The 26,151-nt window shown below is 36.5% G+C and overlaps 1 protein-coding gene across 4 annotated transcripts in view; it reads right to left on the reverse strand.

Annotated features, from left to right (window-relative positions):
- Window positions 1–26,151, reverse strand: part of ARAP2 (ArfGAP with RhoGAP domain, ankyrin repeat and PH domain 2) — a 212,949-nt gene that overhangs the window by 117,703 nt on the left and 69,095 nt on the right. For all 4 annotated transcript variants that reach the window (XM_047092177.1, XM_047092176.1, XM_047092179.1 and 1 more), the window contains 3 exons: window positions 21,673–21,793; window positions 12,941–13,119; window positions 1,560–1,675 (listed from right to left, as the gene is read on the reverse strand). In XM_047092177.1, coding sequence (XP_046948133.1) covers window positions 1,560–1,675; window positions 12,941–13,119; window positions 21,673–21,793 — 416 coding nt within the window. The remainder of the gene's footprint in view (window positions 1–1,559; window positions 1,676–12,940; window positions 13,120–21,672; window positions 21,794–26,151) is intronic.

Below are 26,151 nucleotides of genomic sequence, written 5' to 3' on the forward strand. Positions count from 1 at the left end.
GAGTGTGAAGTGAGGGCAGCTCTGTGGGATTGAGCCCTCAACGCTTGGGGTCTAATGTTCAATCCTAGTAGCTGCTGTGAGAACAGTACTGAATTGTAGGACAACCACTTAGTATTTGGAGAAGTGGTTGGTGTGAGGAAAAACCCCACCACATATTTTGTGTCTTCTAGAAGTACTATGAGTAAAAACAGTTCACGCAATGTCTACATTTTCAGTTGAGGCTTGAATCTGCATATGTGAGAATGAAGTTTGTTATTCTTTAGGTGATTATTTTTTCCTCAAAATTTGAGCCAGTAGACAAATTCTGACAGATAAAATGAGTACCCGACATGGGAGTATTTTTGAAGTTGCTAAGTAATTGCTAGTCTTTCAAAGGCCTCTGACAATTGCTTCTGACCTGCAAACTACCCTGTGATATGCTGATTATTTGTGACAAATGAATTAATGTGGTTGAGCTCACAGACACTGACTTATGCCTTTTCTGTATACTAAAGCTATGGAATCATTATAGATTATTAAAACATATTAGGAACTTTTTATTCTTGTCTTATGAAGCAATTACAGGAATACCATAAAACAAATATATAATGAAATGTTAAAATATCTGATCAATAAGGGGTGCCTTGGTGGCTCAGTTAAGCATCTGACTCTTGATTTCGGCTCAGGTAATGGTCTAAGTGTTTGTGGGACTGAGCCCCATTTTGGGCTCTGCACTGAGTGTGGAGCCTGTTTGGGAGTCTCTCCCTCCCTCCTTCTGCTTTTCCCCGATGCACGCTCGCTCGTGCACTCTCTCTCAAAATAAACATTATGTATATATATTTGATCAATAAGTGTTATGAGATCCACCACCATCATTTTAAGCAAGAGTTCCTTTTAGGAAATCATTATGGAGCAAATTGTAATCAGAGATTGATTTTAAAAGAGGATTGCATTTGAGTAGGCTAAAAGAAGGTAAATAAAAATACAGCTTAAAAGCAATGTAATATTCTTTCTTTATTCCTTCAAAATGTGAAGGAATTTTTCATATATTGTTGATAAAAATTAATATACTTATCAAGCCTACTAAGAAAAAAGGTATTCAGAAAAGACTCAAATCTCATGAAATTAGTATCTTTGTAGGTTGTGTGATAATTCAGGTCACTTTTACAAGGTGTTTTTTGTTTTTTGTTTTTTTTTAATTTTTTTTTTTCAACGTTTATTTGTTTTTGGGACAGAGAGAGACAGAGCATGAACGGGGGAGGGGCAGAGAGAGAGGGAGACACAGAATTGGAAACAGGCTCCCGGCTCTGAGCCATCAGCCCAGAGCCCGACGCGGGGCTCGAACTCATGGACCGCGAGATCATGACCTGGCTGAAGTCGGATGCTTAACCGACTGCGCCACCCAGGCGCCCCACAAGGTGTTTTTATATGCTGGCTAACAAATTAGACAATAATGGAAAAGAACCAACATGATTTTACTAAGTGATCTATAAGGAATAAAACCACCACTAGCCATGTAAAAATAGATCACCCAAGCTTTCTTGGGATAATACAAACAAAAACGTTTAAGTATAACTTACCTAAAACTCCTGTAGGGAGTGATTATTTCAAAAGACTGTTTTACAGTTCGGACCACTTGCTTTACATTTGCAACATTCATAGGAATTATGGTAATACCAAGTCCACTCCTAAAATCCTAGTTGGGAGAAAAACATTAACACATTATAAAGGAACAAAATTATGGATTTGGAAAGTACCACTATATTCCTTAAAATCCAATAAATCCTACTAAATTTTACTACACATATATATGTGGAATTAAATAAATCATTAAAAATGGAATGACAGTGGTTTTAAGTAGGCACTCTAAATACATGATAACCCAGTCCCATTCTAAGCTGGATAGTTGGGCTACAGATCAAAGATGGGCTTCTTTCACATAAAACACTAAGCTGACCAGGACACAGATCTTGAACTACACATGCTTGCTTTCAAAAGTTAGCCACTTTTTCATCTTTATCCTTTCAGAAAAGGAAACTAAGAGTTAACTAGTCCTTACCACATGCCTAGCAATTTTCTACTAGGGGAGTCAAATGGCGCTCTGAGGTTGGTATAATTACTATTTATAAAAAAGAAGGGGAAGCCAAGGCCCAAAGAGATTAATGTCACATGTAGGGTGCAGCTAGCTGGACATGGTAGAAAGAGACTGAAACTCAAGCTGCCTGATTGGTCTTTCTTTGCTCTACTATGCGATGTTACCTGTCTTCTGTCACATTTTCTCCTCTACTCTCACACAAAAGCATTACTTATTTTACAATTTTATCTCATTTCCAATATTTTGTTATTTTCCTCCTCCTTCAATTAAATTCTTAAGCTCCTTTAATACTATTTTGGTATGAAAACTCTAATCTGTTCAATACCTACAGCTCCTGTGTTCACTTTGTCTCACCAAAACTAGAAACTGTGCAAAAGGTTACAAAGTCTTCCTTCTAAAAGCATTAAAGTTTGAAATATTATCAAATCATAGGGTTTTGGAATTCAACTTATCACATTATCTCAACACTTTAAAAATATAATTATTCTCTACCTCAAAAGATTAGTTATCTATGTGAACAGGTTCAGATTAAATGTGCTCTGAATTCCTAAATTAAACCTGACTAGAAAAAGTAGCCATACTAAAGAAAAACTAATATATATATATATATATATATATATATATATATATATGTGTGTGTGTGTGTGTATATATAAATATATATCTTATATATAAAATATATACATCTAATATATATATATCTAATATCTAATATTAGATATATACATCTGTATATATAACCTATACAGAGAAGGCCTGTGATATATTTTTTTTCTATTATTTTGCAACAGTGTGTCTGTGCATCTGTGAGATATATATATATATATATGATGTATATGAGATATATAGATATAGATATATAGATATAGATATAGATACATCTCACAGGCCTTCTCTGTATAGGTTAAAGTAAAAATACTATTTTCCCATCTTCCTTGCAAGCTAGGAGGGTAATATGTCTTAGTTTGGGTCAATAAAATATAAACAATTCCTGAGGTGGGGCTGGGGGGACAAATCTTGGAAGAAGAAAGACTTTTACCCCACACCATTCCATCTTTCGTTGAAAACACATCTAGAAGCACAGAAGCCATTTTAGAACATTAGAATCCTTGAGAGGAAAAGCCTGAGGACAAATTCCTGTACCTGAGGATGCCAGGGTGAGAAAAAAGTAGGAAGACCTTGTTTCTTGGGGGCATCAGCTCTCTGCTGCCTATACCAAGAGATATGTTAAAACAAACAAATCCCTATCTTGGCAATCCTTGGGGTTTTTGCCATCCTGACTGATAAGATAAGGGAAATAAAATAATGTTATAACAAATTGCCCCCACTTGTAAAAGTATCCAGAGTTTTCATTCATCAATTGCAGAAAAGCCGCTCTACATTTTTTTTAAATGTGCAAGTGTTTAGTTAGAATAAGGAAATGACTCATTCATAAAACATACCATCAATTTGATTTTTCTTTTCTGATTAAAATACAAATAGCTTATTCTATTAGGAAAAAACAAGTCAGAAATCGAATCAGTGGTATAAAAGAAGATGCACAGACACGCTAAGTGTTGCAAAATAATTACAAAAATATACTTCTACTTCGTAAACTCATTTAAAAATCAGTACCTAATGTGATCTATATGGACAAGGGGAATCCAACTTTTCCAATCTGCTCTATTTTAAGAAGTTTCAGCATATAGGTTCAAGGTTATACTTATAATTAAAAAAAAAAAAAAATTCTCAATTGTCCATACCAATTCTCCGGCTAGATAATGTAACTGTTGAAGAAACTCCCAAGGCAAGTGACTGAAAATTCAAATTCTCTTTTATAAATGAAGAAATAAAGTATGGGTAACAAGGTAAGATTTTTTTCATTACTGAAGTATAGTGGACGTACAACGTTACATTAGTTCCAGGCAAGCACACACAGTGATTCCTCCTCTCTGTAAGTTGTGTTCTGCTCACCACAAGCGTAGCTACCATCTTTCAGGCAAGGTAGGATATTTTTAAAACAGCTTTCTGGTGGCCCAACTTGATATAGGAGTTGATATATAGACTCTAGAACAGACTGCATGTCCTTCAAACAATTCTCCATAATGAAGAACTGACAAGAGCTGGATATGCCAAGTTATATTCTCTGATGAGGGCCTGGCTTGCAGGTACTGTGTGTTACTAAGGGCAGAGATACATACTCAAACCTTCCGACTAGCAGATGGAAAAACTGACCATGTTTTATGGAAACTGATGAGCCTCATCTAGGCTCCAGCTTGGATTGGTGGCCCCTCATTTCTACAAGCAAGGTGTGAAATGTCTATATCCATGAAACTGCAATTTCTGTTAAAATAAGAGAGGGTCAGCTCTAGACCCCAAATTTCTCCCAAGCAAGGCAAAGGTGAGTTTTTAGGCTGGATAAAAATTGTAACCCATTTATCAGCTGCTGGCCATGGCCATATGGTTTTGAGTAATTAGAGTGTCCACTGAACTCACCGACACAAATGGACTGTAAAATGTACAGCAGAGTAACAAAATAAATGTCAGTGCTCTTGAGAGCTATTAAATATGAAACAACTGTTTTTCTTATTAAAAATATTTGTAAACTATAAGCCCCTTTTTCAGTCTATATTTAGAACGTATCTAATCCCTCAACACTCGTCAAAACTACCCATGTTGATCTCTCCCTATGACCCTGAGATTCTGATCCACTGAATTAGAAAGCAGAGCTTAAGAATCTTCAGTTAAAAAGCAAAACTACAGCCCTATGATTCTCATATGCAGCCAATGTTGAGAAAACTGAATTAGACAGCAGAACCAGCTGTAGAATCTAGACAGGATAAGTCTGCAATATGTAAATATCAGGATATCAACAGTTCCCTCTGCCTTCCATAGAGAAGAGGGAAAAAAAAATGCAATGATTATACAAAAATCATTTGAAATCATTATGACTACTGGTTAAAAATACCAGAACACAGTGACACATTGGTTTTTCAAGATCCTAGGTGTCCTGGGTAACCACCCCTGTGCTAATGTCTAGGGGATTCAGATTAATGTCTGAAGAATCAGACTTGATTAAGCATATACAGTACACTCCATAATTGGTTTAACATCTATTTGTGTAGTGCTCTGAAGCTTACTGAAAGTCATGAACCCTCATTTGATCTTGTAAATTATTCTGTGAAAAAGGCAGAGCAGATATAGCCATTTTTAAAATGGGAAAATTCGTCCTGGCAAAACAGCATTGAGGAAGTACTCAGTGAATGCCAGAAATCATGCTAAGTCCTGAGTCTGCACAAGAGCATAAGACAGGGTACCTACCTTTTGGAAGCTTATAGTCTAAGGAGGAAATGAGAAAGAACTGTAACAAGTGCATGACTATAAACACTGAATCCAGCCAATCTCTGGAAAGAGAGTTATGTTCATATGAGACTTTCCAAAGGAGGTGAACCTTGATGAAATAAATGACAAAACCTAGACCAGCTTGATCATGTATACCTCTCCTGCTTCAGTTCACTCATTTGCAAAATGTAGCAGTACTACACTTCATCAGTATGGTGAGGATAAAATCAATATGCTGAAAATGCTTAAAAGAACCCCAGGCACGGAGTAAGTGCTACACAGTCTGGTAAGCTACTGTTATATTATATTTCTACCTCTTGAATTTGAAACCAACTGACCATATTACCTATGAAAAAGTTAATTACAGTAAAATACACAAATTACTAGCAAACATATATAAATTTTTAAAAATGGGGTAGTGGCTGAGTGGCTCAGTCGATTAAGCATCTAACTTCGGCTCAGGTCACGGTCTCACAGTTCATGAGTTCAAGCCCCCCATCGGGCTCTGTACTGAAGCTCAGAGCCTGAAGCCTGCTTCAGATTCTGTCTCCTTCTCACTCTCTGACCCTCCCCAGCTTGTGCTCTGTCTCTCTGTCTGTCTGTCTCTCTCTCTCTCTCTCTCTCAAAAATAAATCAACATTAAAAAAAGCGCTAAGGGTTGGGTGGAAGGCAGATGTTAAAAAATAAATTACCTATTAGCTACAATTGTCAGCCATATTCTCATGTTGAAAATTAGGCACAAGTCAGGGATAAGTCACACTTTTAACACTTAAAATGCTATAAACTGGATGGAAAAAAACAGGAGCATGAAAATTCAGAAGGAAATATTACTACAGAAAGCATAAAGCTAAAAACAGATTCTGGAGTAAACAATATCTTACGTTTAATTTGTGGTCATAGAATGTGGGATCTCAAAAAGCATGAATCCCACCACCATAATGATCCTACCATAATGATGGCCATGTTTGGCAAAACAGATCTAGATACCTGCAAAGGTGGTCATGACCATGTAGGAGCCATGTGGGTCATGACCACTGGGAGTCAGACCTGGAGGAGAATCCTGGATAAGCCATTTACGGGCCATATGACTACTACCGAGTTATCTACCTACACTCCAATTTCCTTATTTATAAGGATACAGTAATATCTACCTTATACAGCATTATAACAAAAACTGAGTGAAATATAAATTTAGGGTCTAATACATCCAGACAATTTGTGAGTTCTAAATACAGAATTTGTCTTCAATTAAAGTATTTATTTACAGTGACTGAAAGTATTCACACTAATGATTCTATCCTATATACTCAGATTAGAATTAATGGTAAATAAGTTACCAAGATACTGAACTGGGTTATATGTGTGAATCTGTAGCACAAATGTGGTTAAAACTACATTTTAAAACTACACAGTGAAAGAGCAAACTACCAGTTTGATTCCTAAACAGAAAAATTAAAGAAGGGTTTGTTAACCCCGAACTTGCTGAAACCTCAAACCTATATTTGGAGATACTGGATGCCAGGTTTCCATGCCAGAAATTTAAGAACTTGGTGCTTAAACATTTGTTGAAAACAGATGTGGCATTGTATGACACTGGCACCAAATTTCCGGGGAAACACCAGATGCAGAGTTTGGCCAGATACAAAACCCAGAGAATTTGAGGCCACCACCTACACCCTGCTGCTTCTTTCTGTGCCACTCAACCCACAGCCCTATGAGGTCGATTTAAATTCTATTACAGTTTCATTCCCGTGCCAGACACTGGGAACATTATGTAGGCGGACGAGGGGGAATGGGTCTCTTGTTATACCCTGATTTGAGAATGTTTAATCAAGTGAATTTATATAGTTAGAACTTCAATGCCACAATTATCATTAAATGGATACACAAACCCACCAAGCAAGACATCTGGTTGTAATGAACTCACTAATACTAACATGATGCTCAAAAAAACTCATCACACACACACACACACACAAAACACACACACACACACACACACACACACACATATGTATGTATGTATGTATGTATTTATATGGAACTGGCTGTGAGGACAACCTGATAAATGGAAACCAAAACCAACTATCTTAAATTTGCCTGACATCCATTTGCGGAAATTTCATTCAAACAGCAATACCATGTATATAACTCTACAGATGCTTCAGTGTATGTTCATATTTTATTATCTCATTTAAAATTTTAAATACTGGCCTACATACTATGTCCACATCATTTCAAGATAAATTCACGAAATATTTTCCAGAATACAGAAAACTCTATCAGCTTTGAAATAAAAAGCAGTTTAATTATATAAACAAAATTCCTACACAATAAAAAAGAATGTAAGGTAAGCCATAGCTCAGAAAAGTGGTTACAGAAAATGACATGATGATTAATGTATTTTTCATATGAAGAGCTTAAATAAATTATCAGAAAAGACAAAAAAAAAATCCCAATTAAAAAAATGGAGAAAGAAAATCAAGAGACAATTCACAGAAAATAACTTAAAAACAAAATTTAAAAAGAATGATAAGCTCTGGAGTCAAGGAAACAGCTGTAAAGAACCACGACTTCAACAAGCTTATTCTGCAAAATGTTTACTGGGTATCAGCTACTGGCCTGAAACTCCTGAAGACACAGCAGTGAATAAACAATCACACAATTAATTTGAGAATATAAAAATTATAACATGTTTAAGGTTAAAATGAAACTGTTACCCAATTCATGCAGCTAATAGCATTTTAAATGCGAACAATTCTTTAGAAAAAGGTCATAAAAAAGAAAAGGCTACATACAGAAAGCTACCAGAAATCTCATTTATTTTTTTACAACTCTGTGTGTGCTACCCTGGAAGGTCAGATCCTAAACAGTAAGCATCCTCTGGTTTCCTACTGTACCCCTAGAGCCTAGAGCGGCACCCAGAGATGAGGTGTCCAATAAAAACCCATTTTGTAAAATGGATGAATATAGAAACACGGGGAAGTGTGGTATAACCTACACAATCTGAAACACCCAACTCATTTTATACAAAGTTGAAGTAACACTGCAAAAAAATTATCATAATTATAATACATTGCAGGCATGTAAAACATAAGCAGAGACAAGGAAGAGAATATTTGTAAAAATTAAACACTGCGTTTGTGAGATGATGTTAAATAAAGAAATGACATGTAATTTATGTGATAACAGCGCCACAGTGTTTTGCAACTGAGTAATTAGGTAGAGAATTTGTGTCTGGTTCTACTTTGCCAAACTCCTCTCTAACAAATGTTTTTACATATCTCTTCATAGTTCTTTTCTACTTTTTACAACCTGGGGGGGGAAGGGGGTGGGGGGTTGTCTCAGAAATAAGACCCCCTAAGGCATTTCTCCTACTCAGTACAGAGCTACTGCAAGTTCCAGCTCCTACAATCTGCTAATGAATGAAAGGGAGAGACAGAGGTAACAGAAAATAATGAACGTCTGAAGGGAGCAACCGGGAAAATGAAAAGTCCATGTTAATTCCATGGAGCTGAGACATGCCAGTGAAGGGTCCATCAGGGGATGGACCCTTGCCACCATCACACCACGTCTCTTAAAAAAGGCAATAATTATGATAGCCTGTTCTAATAGCTATTTTAACTTAGAAAATTTAAGGTACTGATTCCACAGATTAAGAAAAAGCAAGAGAATTACTGAAAATATATTTGTAGGGATGTTTGACATGGACTCTTAAGGACATGCTTTGGAAGTAGAGAGAAAGCTCTGGAAAGGGTTAAAAATAATCCACAAAATGAGAATACATTTCCAGACAGAGTTCAAGGAACTTATGGGAAATAACAATTTCAAACTGTTTTCCAAACACTGTCTCTTTATGCTGACTTTGCAAATGGAGTTTACTCCACTAGATCATACTCTGGCAATAAAAGTCTACGTTAAGAAAAAGGAATTAAATGATATTGTAGGATTCATAAGATGAAAATTGTAATTTCATTTAAAATTTAGATTTTAGCAAAAATAAATACCAGTGCCTACAGTTCAAAACTATGCACAATTAATAACAGTTCTTCAAATTTTCAAAATTCATTACCACTAATACTGATTATCTTAACATTCCACTTAAATGTTGGCACATTTCAAAATGTTCAATGAGAAAAGAGATATACTTCCAAATTAAAGTTAGTAACAAAAAGAAGTATAACAATACCAAGTTGAAGGATGATGAAGTACCCAATGTTGGTTGCAAGCTGTTTTTACACATTTTCCAATTCTAAAAATATCTTGTTCTCTTTACTTAGATGCTTATAACTTTTTAAAGGAAAAAAAAAAAACTCAGAAAAGTGTTTCACTGTGTGTAGTTTTTGGATCACATGTCACTGAACCACATGGGATGCCTTATACAATGTGGTTTCCAACATTCCATCCCCAGAAATTCTAACTCTACAGTCTGGAATGAGACCAGATAGCTGGAATTTTAACACTCAACTTAAATAATGGCCTTAGAGATAGCAAGCCATCTCTCTTCTTTACATGACACCATTTAAACATAAAGACATTAACTTAATTATCTGAACCAATTAGTAGCAGAGAAAGAATGAAAACCCAGAACTGCTACTCTATCTCCTTTGCTCTAAATGAACGTTTCAGCTTCCTTTTAAATAATTCTTCAACATATTCTACCTTTCCACCTCTATCCACTGTTTACTCTCTCTGGAATGGCCTCCTGAGTAAATTATGATAACTATGTATAAATAGAGGCAAGAAAAATAAAAATAGTTCATATGTTAGGGTAGTGTAGGTCAATTTTCCTTGTTTTTTTTATTCTATTCATACTGTAAGTTATGTGGGCAATAAATTCACTATTTTAAAAGTTTAAAAATGAAAATAATTTAGCTTTGATGCATGTAATCAAATTAGATCCAATGCAAATTTAGATATGTAAGTTCAAAGCTAACACGTCTTACTTTTTATTTTTTATTTTTAATATAGAATTAAAATTGACATGTATTAGGTTCAGGTGTAACACTTGTACATTTTTATAAGATTTTTTTTCCATATTTAAAAAAAAAACAAGATTACTTAATGTGTTGTATACTTAAAACTTTCAGAAGGTGCGTTGAAACAATTAACTTTTAGCACTTTTCCTAAATGCAAGCTTTAGTAAAGCCCTCTGCATTCAGGAGAAAGCCTCCCCATTTAGCACATCACCCAAGTTCTTCACACAATCTATTCAACCATGTGAAAAAACCAATGGGCAACTTTCTCCAAGAGAGAAAAGGATACACCAGGATGTAAACGCAGATAAAATTGGAATGGTAAGTAAGGGCCTAAACATAGAAGGCCTTCCTTGATTTGTCCATCCAGTCTTGAGCCACTTAGTTCTTTAAGACTTGACTCAAGATCAGGTCCCTTAATACCCAGCTCTATACATCATGATGCAACTTTTTAAAAATAACATATACACAAGCAACAGTATGCACTTTTTAAAGGTACATATAAAGACACGTTAATGCATAGAAAAGGAACTGAAATATACATAACTGAAAATAGGTGTATGTCTCAAAAGATGAGGAGAGGGTCCAGCATTAATGCTTTCATTTTTAAGAATATACTCATTACTTGTGTACGTGGAAGTGTTTCTAATCTTGAGACTTCATTAGATGCCTTTTTTGCACTTCTCTGTAACTTCTGCATGAGACTAATAAAGCACTGGGCTCCCTATCCATCAAAAACGCTGGTACTGTCTAACTTTTCCTCCTGGAAGACAGGACATGTGTCCTCAGCAAGTGCACGCCTTGCAGACTACCTCACCTGGTAGAATGTGTACTGAATGCACACTCTGAACCTTCTAAGCAACTAAGTTTTTCAAAGAAAAAAGCTTAGTCTATTTCTAAAAGGTCATAGGCCAGAAATGGTCTTTTCTACGTACACTTTAAAAAAGTTTGGTATAACAGCTAAGACGCTAGACTTAGAGTCATACAGTTCTGGTTTTGTTATGCATGAAGATCTGCAATCCTTACTCAATCCTCATTTTCCTCATCTATAAAACACGGAAGAGAATATCTTCCTCCTATATTTGTAGGCAAGATTAAAAGGAAATGTTTATAAATTAATTAGCACAATCACTGGTACTCACCAGAGGGCAGTCATTATTGTGTTTTCTATGCTCAATTGCTAATATTAAAGCAACAATTTCATACAACTTCTTTCTAATAGAGAAAGTTAATAAAACTTTTAAAAAACATCTACTTTAGGAGAATAACATATACCCACACAATCTAGCTAATGGAAGTGATGAAACTAATATCTGAAGTCCATCAACTCTGTGCAAGTAAAAAAATGAATACCTCAATCAATCTGGCAGAGGAACTTCCATACCAATAAATGCAAATTATGCATTTTTAAACTCGATTCCAATGAGAAAAGTTTTAATCATCTTACTTCACAGACAGAAAATGTTCATATTAAGTTCATACACATTATAAGCTGTACATCACTATTCTTGAGGAAGATGCTAACTATCCAAGTTATTAATATGCCAACAGTGCTCAATAATGCCTTCCACAGTTAACTGGCTAAGAAATCTTATCCAAAACATATAATGAATAAGACCGTGCTGAAGTTCAGAAGATGCCTTAAAGATCTATAGTTAATTTCTTAAAACTACCATTTGTTTTGAGTTTCTATCTCTATTTTTTATGAAAACAACATTTAGATCCCAGCTTTCATAACCCATTATGATGTATCACAAAATGAGTTCGTCTTAGATCAGATATACAAAGCACACTGTGTAATTCCACAAATTACTAAGCTAATATATTTTGGGCTAAAAGATTAAGAATTCATTCCACAAAAGGAGTATTTTCCTATACATATTGAACACCAGATATGTCAGAGAAAGGGAAGTCTACCGAATCAAAGTTAACCGAATTTGTTAGAACTATAACATCAGTCTCCTCAAAACAGTTAACTTCTCTATTAAGTCCTTCTATATTACCTAAACTCAGTAAGTCAACGACTCAAGCCTATTTTATATGTGGCATGTGTGTGTATGTATGTGCATATATGAACCATTTGCCTACAGTAAAGTATCTCCTCTGCAAGCAACATATCAGCTCAAAAAAACAAATAAAAATGCTGGAAACTCAAGAAAATATATCACCTGTGCCTACTCTTAAAATTTTCTATCATAAAAGAAACAACAGGTGCAGAACTGAGCCTATTTCATCAACAGCTGAATGGTTAATTGGTTCTTAATTATTATCTCACGTAGTTTTATAACATTACTTCAGGTAAGGAATACTCTTCAAAAATTATTTTCAATGATTTTGTCAGTCTCTTAAAAACATGATGCCTGGCCTCAAATTTGATGTAGATTACGTTCCTGCCACTAGAGGAACTGAGTAAATTCAACAAAATAACACTTTCTTTGTTACATTTAGTGCAGTACTCAAGGCAAAAGCAAGACGCTATAAAGTAAAAACTCTAATAAGTCTAATGAAGCATAGTTGTTAATGTAATCAAGGAACAGCAAATTACAATAGTTGTAACATAGCTCCTCACCTGTTCATTTTTGCAAAGCCACACGCTGTTTCCACTTAACACAGTAAAAATTTTGGCTTTATACCCTCTCAATTCAAGATATCCACATTTCTCAGGTGCAGCAGCTGCTTGAGACTGCAAGGCAGGGGACTGTGATTTCAGTGCATTTAACAGTATGCTGATCCAGTCATTTCTCTCCTCTGAAAATGAAGACAGGAGAAAATACATCCGTACTCATATAAATTATACAGACACAGAAACACGGCAAAGGATCTATTCTCTCTGTAACACATCATTTACAGATTCTTTCCCACAACCGCAATCTAAATGCCCCTGCAGTCTGAGCCAATGGCCCTATTTCCTAAGAGAAAAGAAGTAACACTAGCCAGGTGTTCTGTAACTAATACTGATGGCCTCACCTGGGAGCTTATTAGAATACAACATCTCAGGGCCATTCAGGACCTGATGAATCAGAATCTTCAGTTTAAGAAGATTCCCAGGTGATCTTGAATCTATGTTAATATTTAAGAAGCACTCGTACAGATCATTCATGAGACTGGATTTTTTCTTTTATCAGAAGTAATACTGAGACCAGTTAACACATTTTACCTGGCAACTAAGTTACTCAAATGCCCAGAAAATCTTACTTCTGTTACTTAGAGCCTACTCTACTTAAGAGTACGCAAACTTGATAGTCACTCATCCAATCTATTCTCACCAAACAATAACATCTCATTTTGTAAATTAAAATTTAGTCTTCTCCCTCCATAAAAGCGGAGTGACCTTCAACTATGCATAACACACTGCGTTATGGGCACAGAAATTTGATCCAGTCCCCAAAGAGCAATCAAAGTTGTAAGTCAAGTTAGATACGAACATAAAACACAGAATACTAGAACTGTCATACAAATGATATCAAATAATACACGAGTCAATTCAATGGAGGTACATGATTTGCTGAAGGTCATACAGCAAGTGTAACATTAACAGAATCAAATGTTTTAACTCTCAATTGTTCACAGCACTAAGGGGGTTGAAAAAGGACTGTGTTAGGTCTTGGAATGAGGAGCATTTGAAAAGACAAAACTGGGGTCCGGTGAGGGAAGAGCAGAACTTTATAACTCTAAACAAAGAAGAACACAAGAGCAAAGGCAGGAAGAACCAACATCTTCTCAGGGACTGATAGAGAAGCATATTGATAATTTTGTACTCACAAAGAAATAATAGGAAATACGGCTACAGCTTCTGCAGTACCTGTAAGGAATTTAGCCTCCAAACTTTATTACAGAGGCAAAAAATAAAAAGTCAAGATTCTTAGCAAGGAAGTGACATGATTAGCAAGATGATAGGCAGACCAAACTGAAACTTGGAGATCAGGAATAAGGCAAGAGAGGCTTGAAGTACAATGAAAATGGAAACAAAAGAACACTTGAAAAGTCAAGACATTAAGGGATAGAAAAAATATCTGAAGTTTTAAATAGGTTAGAAGGTATTCACAAAAATTTAAATTAACCGATAGCTTAGTACCTTGACTTGACCAAAGAATGTAAAAGGTTTCATTTTGTTAAGATAACCACCCCAGGTTTTTAGTGCCTGGCAGCACCTAGGTGGACTGATAATAATGTGTGAATGAAGGTGGCCTACACAAAAGACGATCCACGGAAGTGGATAAATGTTTAAGGTAAAAGGAGAAGAAATGGACAAATCTTGAGGTATGACTATATCTATGAGGCTGGAAAACGGGCTAGCAAAAAACAGAGAAATGGTTATCAAGGCAAAAGGAAAAAAACAAAACAAAACAAAAAACACACAACAGAATTCTACGTAGGAAAAATGATCAAGAAGGAAGAGGAAGGCAAGAATAAGCTGGCCCAAGCTTGGAAAATTGGATAGTATCTCAGATCTAAGACCTGTCTGGAAAGAATAACTCCATTGTGGATTGATGTAAGTCTCCATATTAGACTTGCTTACATTCCAAATGAACCCTAAGTTATGTTATAACAAGACTTAATTTTTAAATTATCTTTATTCCTGCTCACCTTCAACACTACTAAAAACAGTTGTGCCTTAAATGATGAAGGCCAAAGTATGTATTAAATCTCATTCAACAATGCTTTACTTCAGGTATTTCACAATCCCCAGGTAATAGTGCCCACGTATCAGAGGAAATAATTTATCCAAATTCCTCACCATCATTAGAAACTAAAGCACATGAAAATATTCAAGTAACGAAGTCAATGTGAATATGCAGCACTGACTCTACAAGTTTTTTTTTAAGTTTATTTATTTGACAAAGAGACAGAGAGAGAGAGAGAGAGAGAGAGCGAGCGAGCGAGCAGGGAAGGTGCATTGAGAGAGGAAGCGAATCCCTGACATGGGCTTGACCCCACAAACCGTGAGATCATGACCTGAGCCAAAATCAAGAGTCAGATGCTCAAATCACTGAGTCACCCTGACACCCCTAGTCTACATTTTAGACCTACATGAACAGACCCAGACTGCACTATGATATTTTTTTACATTTTCAGTAACAACAACAAACCTTCCATTGGTTATTACTTATGATTAGTTTCACACAAAATATTCTTGCCAAGTAAACAGCACAGAATGTTTTTTATTTGTATTAATCTGCATAAATCATTTAGTTTGAAATGTAGATTTTTTTTTATTGAAAAGAAACCTACCTTAGGTTTTTATTTTCTTTTAATTTTTTATTGAAATATAAACATACAATGGCCTATTAGTTTCAGGTGTACAACAGGATTCAACCAGTCTATCCATTACTCAGTGCTCATCAAGATAAGTGTACTCTTAACCCCCTTTATCTATTTCATGCATTCCGACTGCACCTTGCCTCTAGGCAACCTCCAGTTAGTTCTCCATATGTAAGAGCCTGTTTTTCTCTTTTTTTTATTTTGTTTTAAATTCTTAAAATTTAAATTTAAGATTCTAAATTCCACATGAGTGAAATCATATGGTATTTCTCTTTCTCTAACTTATTTCATTTTGTAGGTCATAACTTTATGAACTAGGCCAAACTGTTTATGGTTTCTATTGCTATTATGTATCTCAGTTTCTCAGGAAAATAATTTGAAACTGGCATTTGTGGCTGTTAGACTTAAACATATTATGGTTACATCTCAACAAATGGTTCTTTTATAGCCTAGAACTATTACCTAGCTCCAGAGCGCCTCATTTACTAATAGGAAGTTAACAGTCATGAATAAATACAAGAATTAATAGTAACATTCAGTTTATTCTTAATTACCCATGCCAATGGAGATAAACAGTGATACAGATAATTCTAACATAATAAAACACATTACAAGCATCATTGGTATTTGGCTGTGTAATGTGTGTATCCTTAGACATGGGGAATATGCTTTGGCAAGTCATAATATTCCAAGTCAAATATTGATTTTCCCTTGGGCTAAATGTCTTGGGCAAAGCAAGATACTATGCTAGCTTCTGCCTACTCTTCACACCAAGGTTCTTTTATTCTTTCTAATAACAAATATTTACTGAGTGTCTAACTTGATCTTAGCACTGTGCTAATAAGCACTATTCCTTAGAGAATATGCTCTGACCTAAACATGGCTTTGCTCAAAGTAGAGCACTCCGGGTTGGAAAAAGGGAAAACAAACAAAATCACCACTTTCTTATAATTATTCTAGAATGTAAATAAAAGACAATGATCCCCTCAAACTAGTTTTTGAGGTTTTCAGGAATGAATGCCAACTACTGTAAGAAACAAAAAGTAAAGGGACACCTGGGTAGCTCAGTCGGTTAAGTGTCCTACTCTTGATTTTGGCTCAGGTCATGATCTCATGGGTTCATGGGATCATGCCCCACATTGGGCTCTGCACTGACAGCACTAAGCCTGTCCAGGATTCTGTCTCCCCACCTCTCTCTGCCCCTCCTCCGCTTGTTCGTGTTCACTCTCTCAAATAAGTAAACATTAAAAAAAAAAAAAAGGTAAGAAACAACAACAACAAAAACCAACAGGAGAGACAATATTCTCTGACCACTGCATTTAGGAGTAGGCATATTCATTAGCAGCATAAAGGATTGATTATACTAGGGATAATTATACTTGGGCAACATGAGGGCTGTGTATAAGATTAGTGACAGAAGCTAATGCTTCAGATGGACCTTTACTTTTGATATGCTAATATAACTGAACCAAAAAGTCCTCAATGTAACCCATGATCAATTTTAGGGAAGAAAGTACCTGCACACACCATGGCTGTACATAAAATCAATAACCATTCATTCACACAAATATTTCCTGAGTGCCTACTAGGTTCCAAGACCTATTCTGAATACCAGGAATGGTAGCGTGAACAAAACAGACCACAGTCTTACTCTCCTGGAGTTTGCCCTCTGGTCAAAGGAGGAAGGCAATAAAACACAGATATGTAATCTATTACACATTGACAAGTGCAAGGGGACAAAGAAAAAGCAAGGGATGGAGCACATAAGAAATATAAACTTCTTAAGCTGGGTACTAGAAAAAGCCTCAGAAAGAAGGCAAGGGTTAGGCCGAAGCCTAAAGAAAGAGGTGATGGAGCAAGTCAGGAGGATGGCTGGTGGAAGAGCATTCCAGGTTAAAGAAAGCAGCAGTCAGTGTCAATGCCCTGGAGCAACAGAAGAATTGTTGAAATGCAGTGAGTGAGGGAGAGCCCAGAAGGAGATAAGGACAAACAGACCAGAACCAGAGCACGTAGGGGCTCTTGGACAGAAGTACTTTACTCTCAGTGAGATGGAGAGACAACACAGCATCTGAAGTGGATGGACGTGATCTGACTTCTTTGATGAATGATCCCTGACAGCTGTGTAGAAAAATAGGCCTGCAGTCGATCAAAGGAGGTTATTACAAAACCCAGATAGAGGCAGTGGCTTGCATTAGAGTCGTAATGACAGAGGTTTTGAGAATTAAGAATGCAAGCATATTTCCAAAGTCGAAATGATCAGATGTGCTGATGGACTGGATGCGAGATATGAAAGGAAAAGATTCAAGAATGACTCCACAGTTTGCGACCTAGTATGATAATCCACCAACGTATACGATGGAGAACTTTTTTTTAAAGTTTATTTTTTTATTTTGAAAGAGAAAGAGAGAGCAGGGGAGGGACAGAGAGGCAGAGATAGTGAATCCCAAACAGGCTTCACAGTGTCAGAGCAGAGCCCGATGTGGGGCTGGATCCCATGAAGTGTCAGACTATGACTTGAGTCAAAATCAAGAGTAGGACACTTAACCGACTGAGCCATTCCAGCTGCCCTGACAGTGAAGAACTTATAATTCCCCTGGCTCTCACTCCAGCCAGTTAACGCTCCATGACTCACTTCTAAAAACATTGACTATTTCAAGGCAGGTAAGTCTACTTGTCCAAAATAACTGAGGGAAACATATGTTTCTTACCCAAATGTTCGTTAAAAAAATAAATAAAAATTTAAAAAATAATAAATAAATAAGCTTTGCAGTATCATTGCTGCCACTGGAGGGCTGTAAAATGCTGTCTGGAAACAGAGTCGAAAGGAAAAACAGCTGCCTGCCTCCCAGGGGTTTAGAATTAGCTTAGGTGGACAGGAACATGAGCCTACGGCTGATCGCTAGTACTGAAAATGGCCCAGGAACACAAATGACGACCACTCAGAATTCTTAAGCCCTTTTCTAAGGATGCAAACTGCCGACTCAAAACATCACCTTCTTTTTGAAGTACCGCATCTGTATGTGTGGCCACAGGTGCCAGGGAATACAGACTGGAAAGATCATCAGCGGTTATGACCCTCTGGCCAATTCCAATGGTTCTGCTCCAGGACAAAGGAATCCGACTAAATTTTTTATTTTAGGAAGAGTATTTACAAAATGCTATTACCTCAATATAATTCACTTTCAACTAAGAGCATAACAATACCGCACTAAGAAACATGGGGGAATTGAAGCCTTTGAAACTTTGTGGGAAAAAGTTGCCAAACTGTAACCCTATCTAAGCAATGCCAGTGGGCAATGCAGCAGTTTAGAAATAGTGACACTGGTTACAGGGAAGACAGAGGGTAGCTGTTGTACATAGGATTTTCAGAACCTTCTCATCCAAAATGCAGAATTCATTTCTGCTATGATGTCGAACCATTTTCCCTTTGCGTTCTCAACTTTCATCTTGCTTCTTGATTAGACTGAAGTAAAGTTTCATCTGGCTTAAAGTTCATTAAGTCAAATATTTCATAAGACACTAAGGTTGATTTCTCAATTCCCAGAAAGTAAAAAATAATCAGCCATTTGTATTCAGGAAAGGAGAAAGAAAACATACTTAGCATCTTGTTGAAGGTTCCATTCTAAATACATAGACACACACACACCATTTACACATACATACATACACACACACACATCTATGTATATCTAGCTTTAAAAATGTTAGTTACTATGTAAAAATGACTTTCAATGAAAATAACTTACTCAGTAATTCCATTTGGATAGTCTCAGTTTTTACTGAAGCAGTATTTTCATGCTTTTAAACTTAGAGACCTAAGACTTATTTAACAAATAGTAATTTATACCAAAGTTTTGCTGCAATTATTATACTATTTATGTATCAATTATGTGATATGTGAACTACACATGAACTACATATCACAGAAGGACATTGGTCGATTGTAAACATATAACTTTGAAACGTGTGGGTTGATATATTCTACTTAAATGTGTCTGTTTAACTTTTAACTACAGTAAGTAAATATGGCTAAACAGATTTCCACACAGGTTGGAAGCTTTATTTAGTATGGTCTGTCTTAACACGCAAGTTATGTGGCATATGTGAAATTCGTTTTGAGAAGCCAAGGGGAAAGTGATAAGCACCTGAAAGAAACAGACAGTCACCTTCTGGGCAGAGGAAACCAAAGCATAAGGAAAGATCCTCAGGATATCCAGTCGGGAAGAGAGTATCTTAGGCTTTCCTGGCCATACACTCTGCAACTACTCAGTGCTGTCTGAGGCACAAGGGCAGCCACAGACAATATGTAAATGAATGACAGTGGCTCTGATCTAAAAGGTTTTATTTACAAAAACAAGCAGAGGTCAGATTTAGGTTATAAGCCATGTTTTGCCAACCCCTTCCCTAGACTATAGCTCTCAATTCCTTTTTATTTTTTATTTTTTTTTTTTTTTTTTTAACTTTTTTAACGTTTATTTATTTTTGAGACAGAGAGAGACAGAGCATGAACGGGGGAGGGTCAGAGAGAGGGAGACACAGAATCTGAAACAGGCTCCAGGCTCTGAGCTGTCAGCACAGAGCCCGACACGGGGCTCGAACTCACGGACCACAAGATCATGACCTGAGCCGAAGTCGGCTGCTTAACCGACTGAGCCACCCAGGCGCCCCTCAATTCCTTTTTAAATAGCAAGTCAAGTAAGAAACACTCTTTCCATTATGTATGTACAATAGATACCTAGGTAGCTCTCACAATACAATGCTAACTACAAGCGAGGCACTTTGATAGTTCTTATTCTATTCCATGTTCGTTTTTCTGTTTTGGGGGGATTTTTTAAAATACCATCAGAAACCACTGAGTTGATCTCACAAATGGCTAGTGATTCACAGTGAAAAAAAGCTGCTTCAGTGTGAACAGCAGCTGGAATTTATGAGTTACTGATTATCCCAAGGAATAATGAAAGCTTTCTAGGAATATATAAGATTCATTGAATGTTTTCATTCATTCATTGAATGAATGATTCACTCATTCATTTGCCATGCACTGGTATATGTTCTAGGAATCTAGCAGTATAAAAAAGACAAATACTGCCCCCAATATAGCTAATATTGTTATAGTTTATAAAGATGTAAATTGTGATATGTGTAAAATTGAGTAATTGTAAAACCTACATCTCTCACAAGATCATTGTGAAAAATGAAGCACAAGTATTTAGTAAGTTCTCCATATCATCATTATTCAATTAAGTACCAAGAAGTACTTTCAAAATCAAGCTGAGCTATAATCTATACTAAAATAAAACCTTTACAATAAATTAAAATTATAATTCTTTAATTAATGAAGATGGCTTTACCTATATTATTTAAAAGCAGTGAGTATGTTACAATATATAGTAATGATATATTGATAGTCAAAGTATACAACAGAGAAATCTTAGCTCTCCCGGCTCTCCCTCCTTCCCACCTCCAAAAGTCAGAAAAGATCTAAGGATTTAAAATGACTCCATCCACAACCCAACTACATGCCATCTAATTTTCACCATCAACTGACCTACAGCAGATGATGAAGGTAAAAAGAATTTTAAAAAATATAAAAGATGTTCCAAAATCTGTGTTAGTATGACATGTGTTCAGTTAAACCTGCCTAAGGAAACTTCCATAAAACCAACTTTTAATAGTTAGAAAAATGTTTTTCCATATCAAATAACTACTCTGCATTATCAAAACAACAGCTAAAACATGGACTCTAGGAGCAGAGATTTTTGCCTACTTTTTTTTTTTTCCACTGCCATATATCCAGAATTTAGAGGAATTCTTGTCACTTAGTAGATCCTAAGTATTTGCTGCATGCAAGAATAGTAAAAAACAGATGACTTGTCAACTTGTTTATTAGGGCATTCAAAAGAACATAAAATGTAAATTATTTAAAAGTAACATATTTAAAGATTTCTTGACATTTGCAGCTTAATTGGTTTATCAATCTTCTGATTGGTCAGAAATTAATGTCTGAGTGTTTTTACAAAGATAAAAAAATAATCTTACCTTCTTTTTCTACTCTAAAAACAAAAGTTCTTTGTGTTGTAACAACTTCAAATTTGTTGTCTCCTTGAACTCGTACCGTAGATATAGCAGAAAGAGGAATTATTCCTTTTGAATACTTCTCCTGTGTTCGTTAGAGAAAAAAATAAATAAGACAAATTAAAATGCAATTCTCATGACCTTATCAGAAATAGAATGGTAGCATATTTACAGGTGCTTCTCTTTCATAATTTTAATCTAAATTTTTTAGATGACATACAAATAGTATATATATCCTCATTCACACCTAATACCTCAGAAAGGAAAATATTAAATGGCCCTTTCAAGTAAGATATCTTTTCAATTTTCTTATCTGGAATTAAAAATAAAAGGCAAAGAATCAAACACAATTGTAGTAGACCAGCAATATACAGTTCCAAAAACCAACCCTATGTTTTTTAAAACAATCTGATCAAAATGATCTTATGGTGTTTGCAGGCATCTGCTGGCCATAATGGGTACTGTAACTAAACTATTTCAAAACTACTGCTATTACACATTGTGAACAAAATGTATCTCAAACCCCAGATTGCTGGATCATATTAAATATATTACTCAAAGGTTCTAATCATTATCTTAATATCACAACTGGATCACTTTACCTGTAATTCCCCAATGAAAAAGACGAAAGAATTAAAAAGATGGATAGGACTGTTTGCAACTGGCACATACGTATTACAACTGGGGCTGTATGCGACTGGCATTTACATTTTATCATCTTGCTCAAGAAGATCATCCTGAAGACTCTTGGTAGCTTTCTCTGTCTTCATTTTTCTGGATCCACCAACACCATTCATCACAATGACCACCCCGCCATTTCAGCTATTTAGCTATTAAGTGTGTAATATTTACTGGGCCTCGTGTTGGAAAGAAAATTCCAGGGGCAGCTGGGCATCTCAGTCAGTCAAGCAGCTGACTTTGGCTCAGGTCATGATCTCATGGTTCGTGAGGTCGAGCCCTGCACTGGGCTCTGTGCTGACAGTCGGAGCCTGGAGCCTGCTCTGGATTCTGTGTCTCCCTCTCTCTCTGCCCCTCCCCTGCTGGCGCTCATGTGTGCGCACGAGGATGTGTGTCTCAAAAATAAATAAATGTTAAAAAAATTAAAAAAAAAAAAAAAGAAAATTCCAAATAGTATTTATACATTCAAGGAGTCTCAAACTGAAAGCCCAGCTAATGTAATGAAAGAAAAGTTTAAAACTGAGCACAAACCATGGAATATACAGGTCCAAAGATGGGAACTCTCAGTTCTGCTTAAAAGAGATCAGATGTGTTTTCACAGACATAATGATATTAGAGCCTGACTTGAAGAAACCTTAAGTTTACCAGATAACCGGTTAGACAGCATTAATAATAGAGGTGTAAGGAGAGAAATAAGAGGATCCACAGTGTAGAGTCAAAAGAGGTGAATCTGGAAACATACATCAAAGGACACATTTCGAAAGATCTTAAATATCAGAAGAATTTGAACACATCTTTATGGGGCTTCTTCCACTATTTACACCATTATTCATGGAACCCTCATTTTTGAGCAGACCCCAAAGTATCTGAACCAACTTGTTAGGAAAAAAAAAAAAAAAATCATTAAACCATTCCATGCAGATTTCGCTTCGGGTCATGATCTTGTGGTTCGTGAGTTCCAGCTCCGTGTCAGACTCTTGCACTGACAGCTCAGAGCCTGGAACCTACTTCAGATTCTGTGTCTCCCTCTCTCTCTGCCCCTCTCCTGCTCATGCACTGTCTCTCTTTCTCTCTCAAAAATAAACATTAAAATTTTTTTTTAAAGGGGCACCTTGGTGGCTCAGTTGGATAAGCGTCCAACTTTGGCTCAGGTCATGATCCAGCTCCAGTTCGTGAGTTCAAGCACCACGTGAGGCTCTTGTACTGACAGCTCAGAGCCTGGAGTCTGCTTAGGATTCTGTGTGTGTCTCTCTCTCTGCTGCCCCTCCCCTGCTTGGGCTCTGTCTCTCTCTCACAAAATTAAACTTTTTTTTTTTTTTTTTTTAATTTAAACCATTCCATGCAGAGAACAAGTGCCAAGGTCATATTCCTCTCAGAGGCAAACTTCTGCCATGCATACCAGAGAGGTAAGGAACAGTCACCGTCAGCAACATGGTGTTCTACTGGGAGGTTATCCTCTGCCAGTTGACAAGATACACTATACTATCCTATTTCCCTCTACTCCTTTGTTGGCTTCTTCTCTTCCAATGCCTCTGCTCCAATCTGCCATCCCTGACTACTATATGTACACATCAAAACTCTATGCATTCAACACCATTTAAAATGCCAATGCCACAAAAGTTTTCCCACATCCCCTCACACAGCCAAAACTGGTAAGATATCTGAACTGTAACTGAAGATGTTGAGTGGGCAACCTCACAGAAAAAGAAGGATGTCAAGAAGTAAGTACAAGGCAGCTTTTCTTCTCCTGGTTTTCCTTTTTGTTTGTTTGGGGGGTTTTTTGTGTATATTCTTTTGTTTTTATTTTTTATATTTTCTAAAAAAATCCCTTCTTACCAACTTTCAGCTACCAACTTTCTGAGGAAAATTCTCAAATCAGTTCGGTCAACTCCAGCCCCATATTTCAAGTCGTCAATTGTATATATAACTATCCCATAAGTACCTCACACTTTAAATCATCTCCTGAAAACATACTCTTCCCCTCTGTAACCTGTTCATTAAATCTCGGTCTTCTAGTCAGTGTTAAATAGTCTTTGATTCCTGTCAATCCTTTGCACCCGCATAATTCAGGACTCTCTCTATAGCGACATACCAACTTCCTCCCTTCTACTCTCGGACTCTCTCCAGTCACGTGAGCCTTCTTTGCGGTTCTAACACACCATGTTTCTGCCCAATACAGTGCCTTTTCTTACTCTGTTCTTCAAGGAATGTTGTCCAAATCCAGCTTCACATAGTTACTCCCTCTACATCCTTCACATTTCAGCATAAATAGATGCTCCAGAAGAAATGTTTTCTGACCAGCCTCTTTTCACCTGGTCAGATAACCTTAATTTAAGCTAAGAGCAACCTGCATTTGTCCTTAATAGCAATTACTAACTACAATTCAAATGGTGATTTTTATATTTACTGTGTGATCATTTGATTAATAGTCTCCCCAAAGACACTGTGGGTCATATGTCTATTTTCCTCATACCTTTCACATAATCTGCACTGTAGAAGTATTTTCTCAATGAATGAATTCTATGAACAATCAATCATAATCATATCAAACTCTGACAGCTCATTTTTCATATTTTTCTAAATTCATTTTTAACACTTCCACTGGCCTACACAGCCTACACCCAGATAAATTAATGTCTGATTTACTGCATACTCCCCTGATTTGCCTCCCTACTTTCAGCTTCTTTTACTTCTAATCTTCCTTGCATGTTATTGTGCAAATGTCATAGTTGGAATAAATTTTAAAAGGCTTCATTGAGGGGGATAAAAAATGGATCTTGAAGTTTACACAGGATTCTGATGGATGGCAACGGTTCAGAACGTTCAGATGAAAGCGCAAAAACATGCAGGTGAAAATACAGGAAGAAAGATATGCTCACGTTCCCCACAGTGTGTACCCAGACACCACTGAACAAAGTCATGCAAAGAAATACGTGACTGGCTGGCTTAAAGGAACCCCAATGAATGCAGGTGGGTGATGATGGCAATACTAGGCAAGACTAGACCACTTGGTGCTACAGGAATAAGAAAAGGGGGAAAGTGTCTCCCCAGTGTCAGGAACCTCAGATGTGGGAAAGAGCATAGTACCTTTGGGGACAGCTCAAGGACCTCTCTGGCTATACATCTATAGTGGCAGAGAGCAGACTGAGAAATCTACAAAGTCCAAAAACATTTACACTTCATCTCTGAGGTGATCCATCCTCAAATCTTACTTTGCTTAAAAATTACAGGAGCTTATAAAAACATCCAGTGAGGGGCGCCTGGGTGGCGCAGTCGGTTAAGCGTCCGACTTCAGCCAGGTCACGATCTCGCGGTCCGTGAGTTCGAGCCCCGCGTCAGGCTCTGGGCTGATGGCTCAGAGCCTGGAGCCTGTTTCCGATTCTGTGTCTCCCTCTCTCTCTGACCCTCCCCCGTTCATGCTCTGTCTCTCTCTGTCCCAAAAATAAATAAAAACGTGGAAAAAAAATTTTTTAAAAAAATAAAAACATCCAGTGAGATGATTAAGCATTTGTTGAGTTAAAATGTTATCATTAACAAGGAAATTTTCCTTCCTCTAGATCTGCTTAATGAGATTAAAAAACAGTTCCTTCAAAAAAGTAACCTGCCCACATGCTCATAATAGTAGCATATTTAATAGGTAAGTACGCTGTAAGAGAAACAGAAAAATAAATTCCCCTGGAGTGATAAAAATGTACTTAACAAGCTAATTATCATGTCTCTTTAACCTCAGGAAGTTATAGTTTCTCTAATGGCTCATTTATCATC

The sequence above is a fragment of the Lynx rufus genome, unplaced genomic scaffold, assembly GCF_022079265.1.
Source record: "Lynx rufus isolate CCGP_SWC_20201006 ecotype Redwood Valley unplaced genomic scaffold, mLynRuf1.p SCAF_3, whole genome shotgun sequence".
Taxonomy (NCBI): Eukaryota; Metazoa; Chordata; class Mammalia; order Carnivora; family Felidae; genus Lynx; species Lynx rufus.